General features: G+C 42.5%; 1 protein-coding gene across 3 annotated transcripts in view; it reads right to left on the bottom strand.

The window, feature by feature from the left end:
- The window catches only part of LOC106583176 (la-related protein 4), a 41,773-nt gene that overhangs the window by 25,190 nt on the left and 1,254 nt on the right, over window positions 1–15,329 (bottom strand). Inside the window, exon 2 of one of the 3 annotated variants that reach the window (XM_082967489.1) lies at window positions 13,986–15,310. The exons of the other annotated variants lie outside the window; for them this stretch is intronic. Within the exon in view, the coding sequence (XP_082823615.1) occupies window positions 13,986–14,039 (54 nt within the window). The 5' untranslated portion in view covers window positions 14,040–15,310. The remainder of the gene's footprint in view (window positions 1–13,985; window positions 15,311–15,329) is intronic. 3 annotated transcript variants of the gene reach the window in all.

The following is a 15,329-nucleotide window of genomic DNA, read 5'->3' as shown; positions in this document are numbered from 1 at the left end:
CGAATAAAGCGAGACAGTGACAGCAACAGTCCGGTCTGAAACTCTGTGGTGACAGTTTGGGTGGCGCCGACAGATGGTCACTTCGCGTGCTTAGGAAACTATGCAGTATTTAGTTTTTTTATGTATTATTTCTTACATTGTTACCCCAGGAAATCTTAAGTCTTATTACATATAGCCGGGAAGAACTATTGGATATAAGAGCAACATCAACTTACCAACATTACGACCAGAAATACGACTTTCCCGAAGCGGATCCTCTGTTTGGTCCACCACCCAGGATAATGGATTTAATCCCAGTAGCCGACCCAAAACAACAGCGCCGCAGAAGGGGCAGACTGAGTGGCCGCCTGGTCAGGCTCCGTAGACGTGCACATCGCTCCCGAGTATACTACTCGTCAATGTCCAGTCTTTTGACAACAAGGTAGACAATTTGAGCAAGAGCTGCCTTCCAGAGAGACAGATTGTAATATTCTCTGTTTCACGTAAACATGGCTCACTCGGGATACGTTATCAGAGTCGGAAGAGCCACCCGGTTCCTTCACGCATCGCGCCGACAGAAACAAACATCTCTCTGGTAAGAAGAAGGGTGGGGTGTGTGCTTTATGATTAACGATTTGTGGTGTAATCATTAACATACAGAAACTCAAGTCCTTTTGTTCACCTGACCTGGAAGTCCTTACAATCAAATGCCGACCACATTATCTCCCAAGAGAATCCTCTTCGATTATAGTCACAGCCGTGTATATCCCCCCATGCAGATACCTTGACGGCCCTCAAGGAACTTCACTGTACTCTACGTAAACTGGAAACCACATATCCTGAGGCTGCATTTATTGTAGCTGGGGATTTTAACAAAGCTAAATCTGAAAACAAGGCTTCCTAAATTTTATCAGCATATCAAATGCGTGACTCAAACTGTCAGCATTCTGGATCATTGCTACTCTAACTTCCACGACGCATACAAAGCCCTCCCTGGCCTTCATTCGGGAAAATATGACCACGACACCATTTTGTTGCTCCCAGCCTATAGACAGAAACTAAAACAGGAAACGCCCATGCTTAGGTCTGTTCAACGCTGGTCCAACCAATCTGATTCCACACTTCAAGATTGCTTCGATCAGGTGGACTGGGATATGTTCCGAATAGCGTCGAACAACAACATTAACGTATACACTGACTCGGTGAGCGAGTTAATTAGCAAGTGCATCGGTGATGTTGAACCCACGGTGACTATTAAAACCTTACCCAACCAGACACCGTGGATTGATGGCAGCATTCGGGCAAAACTGAAAGCGCGAACCATTGCTTATAATCATGGCAAGGCGACCGGAAACATGACAGAATACAAACAGTGTAGCTATTCCCTCCGCAAGGCAATCAAACAAGCTAAGCATCAGTATAGAGACAAAGTAGAGTCGCAATTCAACGGCTTAAACACAAGACGTATGTGGCAGGGTCTACAGGAAATCACAGACTACAAAAAGAAAACAAGGCCCGTCGCGGACACCGACACCTTGCTCCCAGACAAATTAAACAACTTCTTTGCTCGCTTTGAGGACAATACAGTGCCACTAACACGGCCCGCTACCAAAACCTGTGGGCTCTCCTTCACCGTGGCCAACGTGAGTAAAACTTTTAAATGTGTTAAACCTCAAGGCTAACGGCCCAGGGGGCATCCCTAGCCACATCCTAAGAGCATGTGCAGACCAGCTGGCTGGCGTTTACGGACATATTCAATAATCCCTATCCCAGTCTGCTGTTCCCACATGCTTCAAGAGGGCCACCATTGAAGAAAACTAAAGTAACATTGCTAAACGACTACCGCCCTGTAGCACTCACTTCTGTCATCATGAAGTGCTTTGAGAGACTAGTCAACGATTATCACCTCCACCCTACCTGACACCCTAGACCCACTTCAATTTGCTTACCGCCCAAATAGGTCCACAGACGACGCAATCACACTGCCCTAACCCATCTGGACAAGAGGAATACCTACGTAAGAATGCTGGTCATTGACTACAGCTCAGCATTTAACACCACAGTACCCTCCAAATTCGTCATTATGCTCAAGAGCCTGGGTCTCGACCCCGCCCTGTGCAACTGGGTCCTGGACTTTCTGACGGGCCGCCCCCAGGTGGTAAGGGTAGGAAACATGCTCTCCACCCCGCTGATCCTCAACACTGGGGCTCCACAAGGGTGCGTTCTCAGCCCTCTCCTCTACTCCCTATTCACCCATGACTGTGTGGCCATGCACGCTTCCAATTCAATCATCAAGCTGGCAGACGACACAACAGTGGTAGGCTTGATTACCAACAACAACGAGACGGCCTACAGGGAGGAGGTGAGGGCCCTCGGAGTGTGTCAGGAAAATAACCTCACACTCAACGTCAACAAAACAAAAGAGATGATCGTGGACTTCAGGAAACAGCAGAGGGAGCACGCCCCTATCCACATTGACGGGACAGTAGTGGAGAGGGTGGAGAGTTTTAAGTTCCTCGGCGTACACATCACGGACAAACTGAAATGGTCCACCCACACAGACAGGGTTGAGAAGAAGGTGCAACGGCGCGGCGCCTCTTCAATCTCAGGAGGCTAAAGAAATTTGGCTTGTCACCAAAAACACACAAACTCTTACAGATGCACAATCGAGAGCATCCTGTCGGGCTGCATCACAGCTTGATACGGCAACTGCTCCGCCGGTCTGCACAAAGCATCACCGGGGGCAAACTACCAGCCCTCCAGGACACCTACAGCACCCGATGTCACAGGAAGGCCAAAAAGATCATCAAGGAGAACAACCACCCGAGCCAGTGCCTGTTTACCCAGCTATCATCCAGAAGGCGAGGTCAGTACAGGTGCATCAAAGCTGGGACCGAGAGACAGAAACTATTTTTCTCTCTCAAGTCCATCAGACTGTTAAACAGCCATCACTAACATTGAGTGGCTGCTGACAATATACAGACTCAAATCTCTAGCCACCTTAATTCACTAGTCACTTTAAACAATGCCACTTTATATAATGTTTACATACCCTACATTCCTCATCTCATATGTACAGTTGAAGTCGGAATTTTACATACACCTTAGCCAAACGCAGTTTCTCACAATTCCTGACATTTAATCCTAGTAAAAATTCCCCGTCTTAGGTCAGTTAGGATCACTACTTTATTTTAAGATTGTGAAATGTCAGAAAAATTGCTAAGAAAATGATTAATTTCAGCTTTTATTTCTTTCATCACATTCCCAGTGGGTCAGAAGTTTACATGCAATGCACTCAATTAGTATTTGGCAACATTGCCTTTAAATTGTTTAACTTGGGTCAAACGTTTCAGGTAGCCTTCCACAAGCTTCCCACAATAAGTTGGGTGAATTTTGGCCCATTCCTCCTGACAGAGCTAGTGTAACTGAGTCAGGTTTGTAGGCCTCCTTGCTCGCACATGATTTTTCAGTTCTGCCCACACATTTTCTATGGGATTGAGGTCAAGGCTTTGTGATGGCCTCTCCAATACCTTGACTTTGTTGTCCTTAAGCCATTTTGCCACAACTTTGGAAGTATGCTTGGGGTCATTGTCCATTTGGAATACCCATTTGCGACCAAGCTTTAACTTCCTGACTGATGTCTTGAGATGTTGCCTCAATATATCCACATAATTTTACATCCTCATGATGCCATCTACTTTGTGAAGTGCACCAGTCCCTCCTGCAGCAAAGCAACCCCACAACATGATGATGTACCTGTTTCCTCCAGCATCTTCACAAGGTCTTTTGCTGTGGTTCTGGGATTGATTTGCACTTTTCGCACCAAAGTACATTCATCTCTAGGAGAGAGAACTCCTTCCTGAGCGGTATGACAGCTGCATGGTCCTATGGTGTTTATACTTGCGTACTATTGTTTGTACAGATGAACGTGGTACCTTCAGGCATTTGGAAATTGCTCCCAAGGATGAACCAGACTGTGGAGTATTACAATTTGAGGTCTTGGCTGATTTCTTTTGATTTTCCCATGTCAAGCAAAGAGGCTCTGAGTTTGAAGGTAGGCCTTGAAATACATCCACAGGTACATCTCCAATTGACTCAACTGATGTCAATTAACCTATCAGAAGCGTCTACAGCCATGACATCATTTTCTGGAATTTTCCAAGCTGTTTAAAGGCACAGTCAACTTAGTGTATGTAAACTTCTGCCCTACTGGAATTTTGATGCAGTGAATTAATCGGTCTGTAAACAATTGTTGGAATAATGGCTTGTGTCATGCAAAGTAGATGTCCTAACCGACTTGCCAAAACTATAGTTTGTTAACAAGAAATTTGTGGAGTGGTTGAAAAACGAGTTAATGACTCAACCTAAGTGTATGTAAACTTCTGACTTCAACTGTATACACTGTACTCTATACCATCTACTGCATCTTGCCTATGCCACACATTTATATGTACATATTCTTATTCATCCCTTTACACTTGTGTGTATTTGGTACTTCTTGGGGAATTGTTAAGATTACTTGTTAGATATTACTGCACTGTCGGAACTAGAAGCACAAGCATTTCGCTACACTCGCATTAACATCTGCTACCCAAGTGTATGTGACCAATAAAATGTGATTTCCCTTTAGGGAATGGAGAGGCTAGTTAGCTACAACGAGAAGGATAAAAGGTTTCCAGAGTGGAGGACTATGGAAGGACAAATTTGAATCTGGTCCAGTGGTGGCAGGTCAGTTAATGGCGATAGCAGACGCGAGGCTTGATTTTGTTGGCACGAGTTGAGTTATGAGAATGATAAGTGGACAACGTTGAGAAAGAAGAATGGAAGTAAAAGGCCTAAAATTGGAAACGAATATAAATTTTTGGAGTACGTTTCACCAGCATGGATGTTTTTTTTTGGGATGACCCGTTTGTGGTCTCTAACATGTTAAAGGACACACTGGGATAAATGGAGTTGGTCAGAGTTAGAGGCGGTATGTTTTTTTATTTCTTGTGTCAAGGTAACAAAAAGAAAGCGCTGTGGCTCTACAAACTATCAAAGTATGTGGAAAGCTATTTTCGGAGTAGGACACCAATTAAAAGACGTTATCTCTAGCGGATTTCGAGGCTTCGTGGTTTGGGGAGAACATGCGAGAAGTGGTAGACTCATGTTGACTCTCCCGAATGATAGATAAGAAAAGCTTATCATTTTTATTGTCATTTGATCAGGTGTTTCTTCTGACTCATGTAAATCTTGGGTTTGTGAGATACTGTATGTGACACCGTATGTACAGAAGCCACTGCAATGTTACAATTGTAAAAAGTTGACACATGGCAAGTGTTTGTCAAAGGAATAAATGTCGTAGTTGAGTCAGACGAAGCACGTTGCTGTAATTGATGGCAATCATGTTCTTGAGTTCCTGGAGCGCCCTGTAAGGATGGATACACACACAAAACCAGTCAAAAAGTTTAGTACGCCTACACAATTAAGAGTTTTTCTTTATTTTTACTATTTTCTACATTGTAGAATAGTGAAGACATCAAAACTAGGAAATAACAAATATGGAATCATGTAGTAACCAAAAGTGATTCTTCAAAGTAGCCACCCGTTGCCTTGACAGCTTTGCACACTCTTGGCATTCTCTCAACCAGCTTCATGAGGTAGTCACCTGGAATGCATTTCAATTAACAGGTGTGCCTTGTTAAGTTCATTTGTGGAATTTCTGTCCTCAATGCATTTGAGACAATCAGTTGTGTTGTGACAAGGTAGGGGTGGTATACAGAAGATTAGAGGTCGACCGATTATGATTTTTAAACGCCAATACCAATACCGATTATTGGCGGACCAAAAAACCCGCTACGGATTAAATCGGCGGATTTAAAAAATAACACATTTATTTGTAATAATGACAATTACAACAATACTGAATGAACACTTATTTTAACTTACTAATACATCAATAAAATCAATTTAGCCTCAAATACATAATGAAACATGTTCAATTTGGTTTAAATAATGCAAAACAAAGTGTTGGAGAAGAAAGTAAAAGTGCAATATGTGCCATGTAAGAAAGCTAACGTTTAAGTGCCTTGCTCAGAACATATGAAAGCTGGTGGTTCCTTTTAACACGAGTCTATAATATTCCCATGTAAGACATTTTAGGTTGTAGTTATTATAGGAATCATAGGACTATTTATCTCTATATGATTTGTATTTCATATACCTTTGACTATTGGATGTTCTTATAGGCACTTTAGTATTGCCAGTGTAACAGTATAGCTTCCGTCCCTCTCCTCGCTCCTACCTGGCCTTGAACCAGGAACACATCGACAACAGCCACCCTCGAAGCAGCGTTACCCATGCAGAGCAAGGGGAACAACCACTCCAAGTCTCAGAGCGAGTGACGTTTGAAACGCTATTAGCGCGCACCCGGCTAACTAGCTAGCCATTTCACATCGGTTACACCAGCCAAATTTTGGGAGTTGACAGGCTTGAAGTCATAAACAGCGCAATGCATTGCGAAGGGCTGCTGGCAAAACGCACGATAGTGCTGTTTTGAATGAATGCTTACGAGCGCCTACCATCGCTCAGTCAGACTGCTCTATCAAATCATAGACTTAATTATAACATAAACACACAAATACGAGCCTTAGGTCATTAATATGGTCGAATCCGGAAACTATCATCTCAAAAACAAAACGTTTTTCCTGTCAGTAAAATACGGAACTGTTCCGTATTTTATCTAACGGGTGGCATCCCTAACTCTAAATATTTCTGTTACATTGCACAACCTTCAATGTTATGTCATAATTACGTAAAATTCTGGCAAATTAGTTAGCAACGAGCCAGGCGGCCCAAACTGTTGCATATACCCTGACTCTGCGTGCAATGAACGCTAGAGATGTGACACAATTTCATGTTAGCAGGCAATATTAACAAATATGCAGGTTTAAAAATATATACTTGTTTATTGATTTTAAAGAAAGGCAATGATGTTTATGGTTAGGTACATTGGTACATTTTTTTCGCAAATGCGTTTGTCGAAGTAGGCTGTGATTTCATGAGAAATCAACAGGCACCGCATCGATTATATGTAACACAGGACACGTTAGATAAACTAGTAATATCATCAACCATGTGTAGTTAACTAGTGATTATGTTAAGATTGATAGTTTTTTTGTAAGATAAGTTTAATACTAGCTAGCAACTTACTTTGGCTTCTTGCTGCCCTCACGTAACAGGTAGTCAGCCTACCATGCAGGCTCCTCGTGGAGTGCAATGTAAGGCAGGTGATTAGAGCGTTGGACTAGTAACCGGAAGGTTGCAAAAACGATCCCCCCTGAACAAGGCAGTTAACCCCCGTTCCTAGGCCGTCATTGAAAATAAGAATGTGTTTAATCTGACTAAACTTCAATTGCAGTTGCAAAAACCAAGCGCTACGAGGAAACTGGCTCTCATGAATGGAAGACCCAGAGTTACCTCTGCTGCAGAGGATACGTTTATTATAGTTACCAGCCTCAGAAATTGCAGCCCAAATAAATGCTTCAGAGTTCAAGTAACAGATACCTCTCAACATCAACTGTTCAGAGGAGACTGCGTGATTCAGGCCTTCATGGTCAAATTGCTGCAAAGAAACCACTGTTAAAGGACACCAATAATAAGAAGAGACTTGCTTGGGCCAAGAAACACGAGTAATGGATATTAGACTGGTGGAAATGTGTCCTTTGGTCTGAAGTCCAAACTGGAGATTTTGGTTCCAACCATTGTGTCTTTGTGAGACGCAGTGTGGGTGAACGGATGATCTCCGGATGTGTATTTCCCACCGTAAAGCATGGGGGAAGTGTTATGGTGTGGGGGTGCTTTGCTGGTGATACTGTCTGTGATTTATTTAGAATTCAAGGCATACTTAACCAGCATGGTTACCACAGCATTCTGGAGCGATACATCATCCCATCTGGTTTGCGCTTAGTGGGACTATTTGTTTTTCAACAGGGCAATGACCCAACACACCTCCAGGCTGTGTATGGGCGAGTTTACCAAGAAGGAGAGTGATTGAGTGCTGCATCAGATGACCTGGCCTCCACAATCCCCTGACCTCAACCAAATTGAGATTGTTTGGGATGAGTCGGGCCACAGAGAAAAGGAAAATCAGCCAACAAGTGCTCAGCATATGTGGGAACTCCTTCAAGAATGTTGGAAAAGCATTCCAGGTGAAGCTTGTTGAGAGAATGCCAAGCATGTGCAAAGCTGTCAAAGGCAAACGGTGGCTACTTTGAAGAATCTCAAATATATTTTGATTTGTTTAACATTTGTTTGGTTACTACATGATTAAAGCATCCTTCACTCATGCTGCCAAACATACCCTCGTAAAACTGACCATCCTACCGATCCTCGACTTCAGTGATGTCATCTATAAAATAGCCTCCAACACTCTACTCAACAAACTGGATGCAGTCTATCACAGTGCCATCCATTTTGTCACCAAAGCCCCATACACTACCCACCATTGCGACCTGTACGCTCTCGTTGGTTGGCCCTCGCTTCATACTCGTCGCCAAACCCACTGGCTACAGGTCATCTACAAGTCTCTGCTAGGTAAAGCCCCGCCTTATCTCAGCTCACTGGTCACCATAGCAGCACCCACTCGTAGCACGCGCTCCAGCAGGTATATCTCACTGGTCACCCACAAAGCCAATTCCTCCTTTGGTTGTCTTTCCTTCCAGTTCTCTGCTGCCAATGACTGGAACGAACTGCAAAAATCGCTGAAGCTGGAGACTCATATCTCCCTCACTAGCTTTAAGCACCAGCTGTCAGAGCAGCTCACAGGTCACTGCACCTGTACATAGCCCATCTATCTACCTACCTCATCCCCATACTGTGCTCCTTTGCACCCCAGTATCTCTACTTGCACATTCATCTTCTGCACATGTACCATTCCTGTGTTTAATTGCTATATTGTAATTACTTCGCCACCATGGCCTATTTATTGCCTTAACTTACCTCATTTGCACTCACTGTATAGACTTTTTTCTTTTGTTCTACTGTATGTTTTGTTTATTCCATGTGTAACTCTTTTGTTGTATGTGTCGAATTGCTACGCTTTATCTTGGCCAGGTCGCAGTTGCTAATGAGAACTTGTTCTCAACTTGCCCAAAGCTAATGTTCAGTAGCTGGCTAGCTACTTATTTTCATGAACTGGAGTTTAATTTCAATAGGTGAACAACAAGTGGCAACCTAGCTAATACTTACAAGGATTCCTAAATCATTGCTAAGAATAATGAAACTGCAGTCATTTTCTACTGGTCATTGTTTTCAGCCTGGTTGTATTGGTGCTAGCTAGGTACCAAGCTAAAGCTAGCTACCCCAGAAGTTGCAGTTGAACAAATAATGCAATTACTGTGTAACTCCAGTTGGGCAACATCTGAAAAATAGAGCACTTGGTAGTGTGTACCGGTGCTCGCCCAGTCGGCGAAAGCCAAAACCACCCATGACAAAGAACGGTTTATTGTCAAGGGCGATGAAGTCCATTATCTTGGCTTTAATGGATTTCGCCATTGAGTTGTCTTGCTGAAATTGTCTTACTCTTTCAAATGACTGCTCGACTTGTTGACTGCTCGATCAACACAGCAGACATTGTGGGCTAGTTTAGTAATGTTGCGTTGCACGTATAGCGGCAAATTTTACGTGGCGTAATTACGTCATGTACCTACGTTATATAGGTATGCACGTCGGCGTTGGCATTTTCAGCTAATATCGTCCGATTCCGATATGTTCACTGATTTATCGTGCATTACTAGTATATTACATGATTGACACGACCATAATATTTATAATGAAATGGCCTTGGAAGTGCCATAAGTGTAAACCAACATAATTCATTACATGAACCTGTTTAACTGCATTGATAGGTCTTAATTGATCATAGTCCAAACTTGTTATAGTTGCAAATACCATGCATTTGTACCAGGGGAATTTAAACCAAACTGATATTTTATTGCAGGTCTTCTGTTTCCCCACATTTATTGATTAATTTCACATTAAAACATATTCAAATACCTTCAATACCACACACAAAAAAAGACTGAAAAAAGCTGTATTAATCTGGCACCCCTCATAAAATCTGACATAGCACCAATATCTTAAAGTATTAAGCAAAAATAAGCATTGGCTTATTGGCATCAAAAATAAATAAATGAAGACTACTATTAGAGTATAGGTATTTCCATGACAACCTGGTTGAGTAACAATACTGGGTTAACACTTTATATCAATAAATGTGGGACAGAAAAATAGGCAGTGTAGAACACCATTGCCCAAAATGCATTGCTCCAATAACTTTCAAAAGATTGTTCCGAAGTTTGCCCTCCAAAAATATATTTTACATTTTTAAATATAATTTAGCCGTGATGACGAGCGGGAATATAGACCCCGATGAGTCTTCTGCTAGATTTGTACATTTGTTACATTGGAGCAGCGCACAAAGCAAGCAATGTTGATACATTGTATCATTTCATCTCCTGTAACCAATTGCACAGACCAATCTGAGTACCCTTTGCAAGTTCACTGTCATGTAGCCTTAGTGTCAGCTGGAAAATGGAGCACCGCTTCGCGACAGGCATGCTTGCAGCTTTACAGCAAAGAAAACATTGTTTCTAGCCTAAACGTTTTTTTGTTTATCCTATATTACAAGAGATGCCTTTCTATCGAGATTCGCAAGCATTTTATATAATTTCACAAACCATGTTGCAGGCCGTTTTAAATTCAACGCGGGGTTCTAGCTAACAACCTGGTTATTTTGACAGTAGGTTTAGGCAAATTTGATTGACACAGGAAAGTGTCTGCTAGTCATGAGATTCAAAAAGGTAGGATTCATATAGGCCTAATTTAAGCCTAAACTATATTAAAAAAAATCTAATACCCACGTGGGTGATTGAAAGACTAACTTTTTCCGGTTGTCGAGGTAATACTATGAAAATGTAGATGCCAATCACCATATACGTTCAAAGATGAAAAAGCCTGGAAGGAGGAGAGATGACTAGAAACGATTTGGTTGACCGTTTTGTGTGTGGATTAATTGTCGGAGTAGAGGACCTACTGCATTTCAGGTAAAATAACAACTCAATGTTTATATCCTAGGACAAATTAGCTAGCAACAGCAAGCTAGCTAAATAGGACAAATTAGCTAGCAAGTACTAGCTAAATTGCCATACATGTTTAATGCTTTTCGACATGTCCCCAAATTAATGTCATTGATTCAGTTTGTTTTGATATTTTAACCTGCGTGTCGGTGATCGCGTTTGGTGTAGGGGGACAAAATACATGTATGCACGCGGGCAGCCGGTTTGGGTTCCGTGTTCCTGACACAATGACATGCAAATCAACATTCATGTATATCACAGGAGGTTGGTGGCACCTTAATTGGGGAGGACGGGCTCGCGGTAATGGCTGGAACGGAACGTTATCCAACAGTTTTTATGGGTTTGATGTAGGGAGGCAAATTGTTAGTCCGTTTTACTGCCAACCAATTGACGCTCATCAACGGTCAACAAAACGTAATTTTTTTTTAATAAAAATAATACTAACAGTAAAATGACGTGACCAACAGAAAATACTTTCAGAGATCTGTATATAATGACAAGATGCTTATGTTTCTGCCCTAACAAGCTTAGGACCAAAATAAGCCCATAGAAATGCATTGGACTTATTTTGGACAGATTTTGGCGAGAGGTTCGCCTCTTCCTCTCAAAAGGCTATAATTGAACATGTAACTCCTGTAATGAAGCAGCTAATAAAATGTGATTTTCAAAACACTTGCCCAAATGCAATTTGCAGAAAACACAGTTCGAAACTGAGCACCTAATGCGAGCAGTTCCATGAAACACTGTTCGAAACTTAGAGGGGCAAATGAGTCACACTTTACTAGTGTACTATGAAAAATAAAAATAGCTCCTTATTAATTCTGGCCACCAAAGTTAACATGCAATTGCATTTTGAATTATTTGTTGCGCAATGACTGGGCTTACAAAAGCAGGTTTCACTCCAGTAGCCTACAGGCTTTTTGAGGAGCTACTCTTGCGCTGTCTGACAGGTGGTAGACTACTCCGCGCCTCAAACTAGGCTCTGTATGCTGTGGGCGTTTGATAAATAAAATGCATGACAACTAAATAAAAACAGACACGTGCCATTTTCATTCCACAAAATTATACAAATTAACCTATGGACCGATAAGCATGACCGGTCAAATGTATTTTCGGTGGCTGACAGATTAACTGTTAACATCCCTAGTTTGATTATTATGAGCCTCTACTGATGTACATTACTTCCATTCCTCCAGCCAAATAACAGGTAGGCTAGGCCTTGGCAAATATGAGAAAATCAGTCAGTCATTCTATGCAGTATTCTATTACACACTGAACAATGGAGAGTTAAATGCGAACAAGCATCTAGGGGGACGGGGCGAACAGGATTCTAGGCCACTATATTTTCCACCATGGTATTGCAATACTAATCGGTATTGTGATACTTGGCCTGGTATCGTATCATTTGTAAAATGTTAGTATCGCGATAAGCCTAGCGTCTGGTGTGACCACCATTTGCCTCATGCAGTGCAACATCTCCTTCGCATAAAGTTGATCAGGCTATTGGTTGTGGAATGTTGTTCCACTCTTCAATGGCTGTGCAAAGTTTCTGGATATTGGCAGGAACTGGAACACGCTGCTGTACACGTCGATCCAGAGCATCCCAAACATGCTCAATGGGTGAGATGTCTGAGTATGCAGGCCATGGAATAACTAGAATATTTTCAGCTTCCAGGAATTGTGTACAGATCCTTGCGACATTAGCGTGATAAAACATGAGGTGATGGCAACGGATTAATGGCACAACAATAGGCTTCAGGATCTCGTCACAGTATCTCTGTGCATTGAAATTGCCATCAATAAAATGCAATTGTGTTTGTTGTCCGTAGCTTCTGCCTGTCAATACCATTACCCCATGGTGGGGTTGTCTGTTCAATGTTGACATCAGCAAACCACTCGCCCACACAACGCCATACATGCCGTCTGCCCAGTACAGTTGAAACCAGGATTAATCTGTGCAGACCACACTTATCCAGCATGCCAGTGGCCATCGAAGGTGAGCATTTGCCCACAGAAGTCGGTTACGGCGCCGAAATGCAGTCAGATCAAGTCCCTGGTGAGGACAACGAGCTGAGATGAGCTGAGCTTCCTGAGACGGTTTCTGACAGTTTGTGCAAAAATTCTACAGTTGTGATTAACCACATTTTCATCAGCTGTCCGGGTGGCTTGTCTCAGACGATCACGCAGGTGAAGAGGCTGATTGTGGAGGTCCTGGGCTGTTGCGGTTTCACATGGTCTGCGAATGTGAGGCCGTTTGGACGTAATGCAAAATTCTCTAAAACAACGTTGGAGGCGGCTTATGGTAAAGAAATTAACATTCAATCTGGCAACAGCTCTGGTGGACATTCCTGAAGTCAGCATGCCAATTGCACACTTCCTCAAAACATCTATGGCATTGTGTTGTGTGACAAAACTGCACATTTTATGAGTGGCCTTTTATAGTCCCCAGAACAAGGTGCACCTGTTTAACGATCATGCTGTTTAATCAGCTTCTTGATATGCCATACCTGTCAGGTGGATGGTTGATCTTGGCATGTAACTAAAATTGTGCACAACATTTGAGATGAATAAGCTTTTAGTGCATATGGAACATTTCTGGGATATTTTATTTCAGCTCATGAAACCAACACTTAACATGTTGCTTTTATATATTTTTGTTCAGTGTAGTAAGATTGGATTTTAGGGATGCACCGATACCGATATCCCATATTTTCCTTGCCAAAAAAACTGATACAGACAACAGATATTCAACATTTTAGCAGCCTTTTAAGCATTCTAGTACAGTTAAATAGTTGAAACACACATACTGACCAAAAAGTTACTTTGTTGGCATTTACGTATGTCCCCATTACCAGTAAAACATAATCAAAACTTATTTCTTTCACTTACATGCTGTGCAGTTATGTTGTTCAGTCGTTTCATTCTCAAACAGGATTTCATCATAGATGTCAAGCAGTGAAGTTTCAGTTGTCTGTCTGTGGCCTCTTCTGACGTGGGTCCTCTTCCTCAGTGTGCACTGTCACTGTGACCGTTTCCATCTTGTCCAGCTGTGTCTAACATTTCACGTAAACCCTGTTTCTTGTCTGTATCAAAGTAGCGGCCCTTGTACCTAGCATCGAGCATGGTGGCGACACAGTAAAGAGGCTCAAAGAGAATGCCTCAATCGCTTGTTCACAGCCTCTAATAGGGTACTTTTGCAAGTATTAACCCCACGGTCTGTGTCTGCAGTTTTATTGAGCAGGCTTTTCAATGCCATGACAGAGGGTATCACGTCTGCTGCAGACCCAGTTGATGAGCTTATTTCTCGAGTCAGTTGTTCGAACGGAGCTAGGATTGTGTTCATGTTTCAAACATGTTCTCAAACCCCATTGAAATGGCAGCAGCGGTATGCGAACCAGCAGATTCTTGAGCATGCAATACAGCTTTCCTCAGTACGAAATCCTCTTAGACCCACTGTGCTGTCATACTCTGCATGCTCATGGGGCTGACATCGCTGGTCCAAATGTCAGTCATGAAGCCAATAGCAGTGATGCCCATAGCAAGTAGCTCATGGATGTGAGTTTCAACAATACTGTGTAATTCCGGTAGGGCAACATCTGAAAAATAGCACCTACTTGGTAGTGTGTACCGGGGCTCGAGGTGCTCGACCAGTCAGCGAGAGCCAACATCCTCCATGACAGAGAACGGTTGATTGTCAAGGGCAATGAATTCCATTATCTTGCCGTTAATAGATTTCGGCTTGGAGTTGAATCGCAGAATTTTTTTTACTCTTTCAAATGACTGTTCGACTTGAACTTCTTTAGTTGTTGGAAGTATACGCTTAGTTTTTTTCTGCTTTTGTTCTAAGTAGTCGCTGAACTTCTGGAGGTGATGCACTTATAAATGAGTAATCAGGTTTGTGGTATTTAAAGATTTCACTTTCTCCTCGGGAAATAATAGCTGCACAAACATTGCATATGGCCTTTTTGTTATGTTCCTTTGAAACCTCAAAATAGAACCACACAGCAGACATTGTGGGGCAGGTTTATACACTATCCCATTCCAATACTTGGCCCTAAAGGATCCTACACCAGTCCATCGGCCTGGGAGGATGGAACCCCTTCTCTCAACTTCCTGTAGGTCTTCTGTACTAAAAGCTCACTCATATTTCTCTATTGCTGCAACTAACACATCTTCTGTGAACGTCGCTCCATCCGTGCAGTGCATCACCATGGCTGTAAACGCAAGAAATAC

This window comes from Salmo salar, chromosome 22, assembly GCF_965601325.2.
Source record: "Salmo salar chromosome 22, fSalSal1, whole genome shotgun sequence".
Classification (NCBI taxonomy): domain Eukaryota; kingdom Metazoa; phylum Chordata; class Actinopteri; order Salmoniformes; family Salmonidae; genus Salmo; species Salmo salar.
This window is presented reverse-complemented; position numbering and strand designations above follow the sequence as displayed.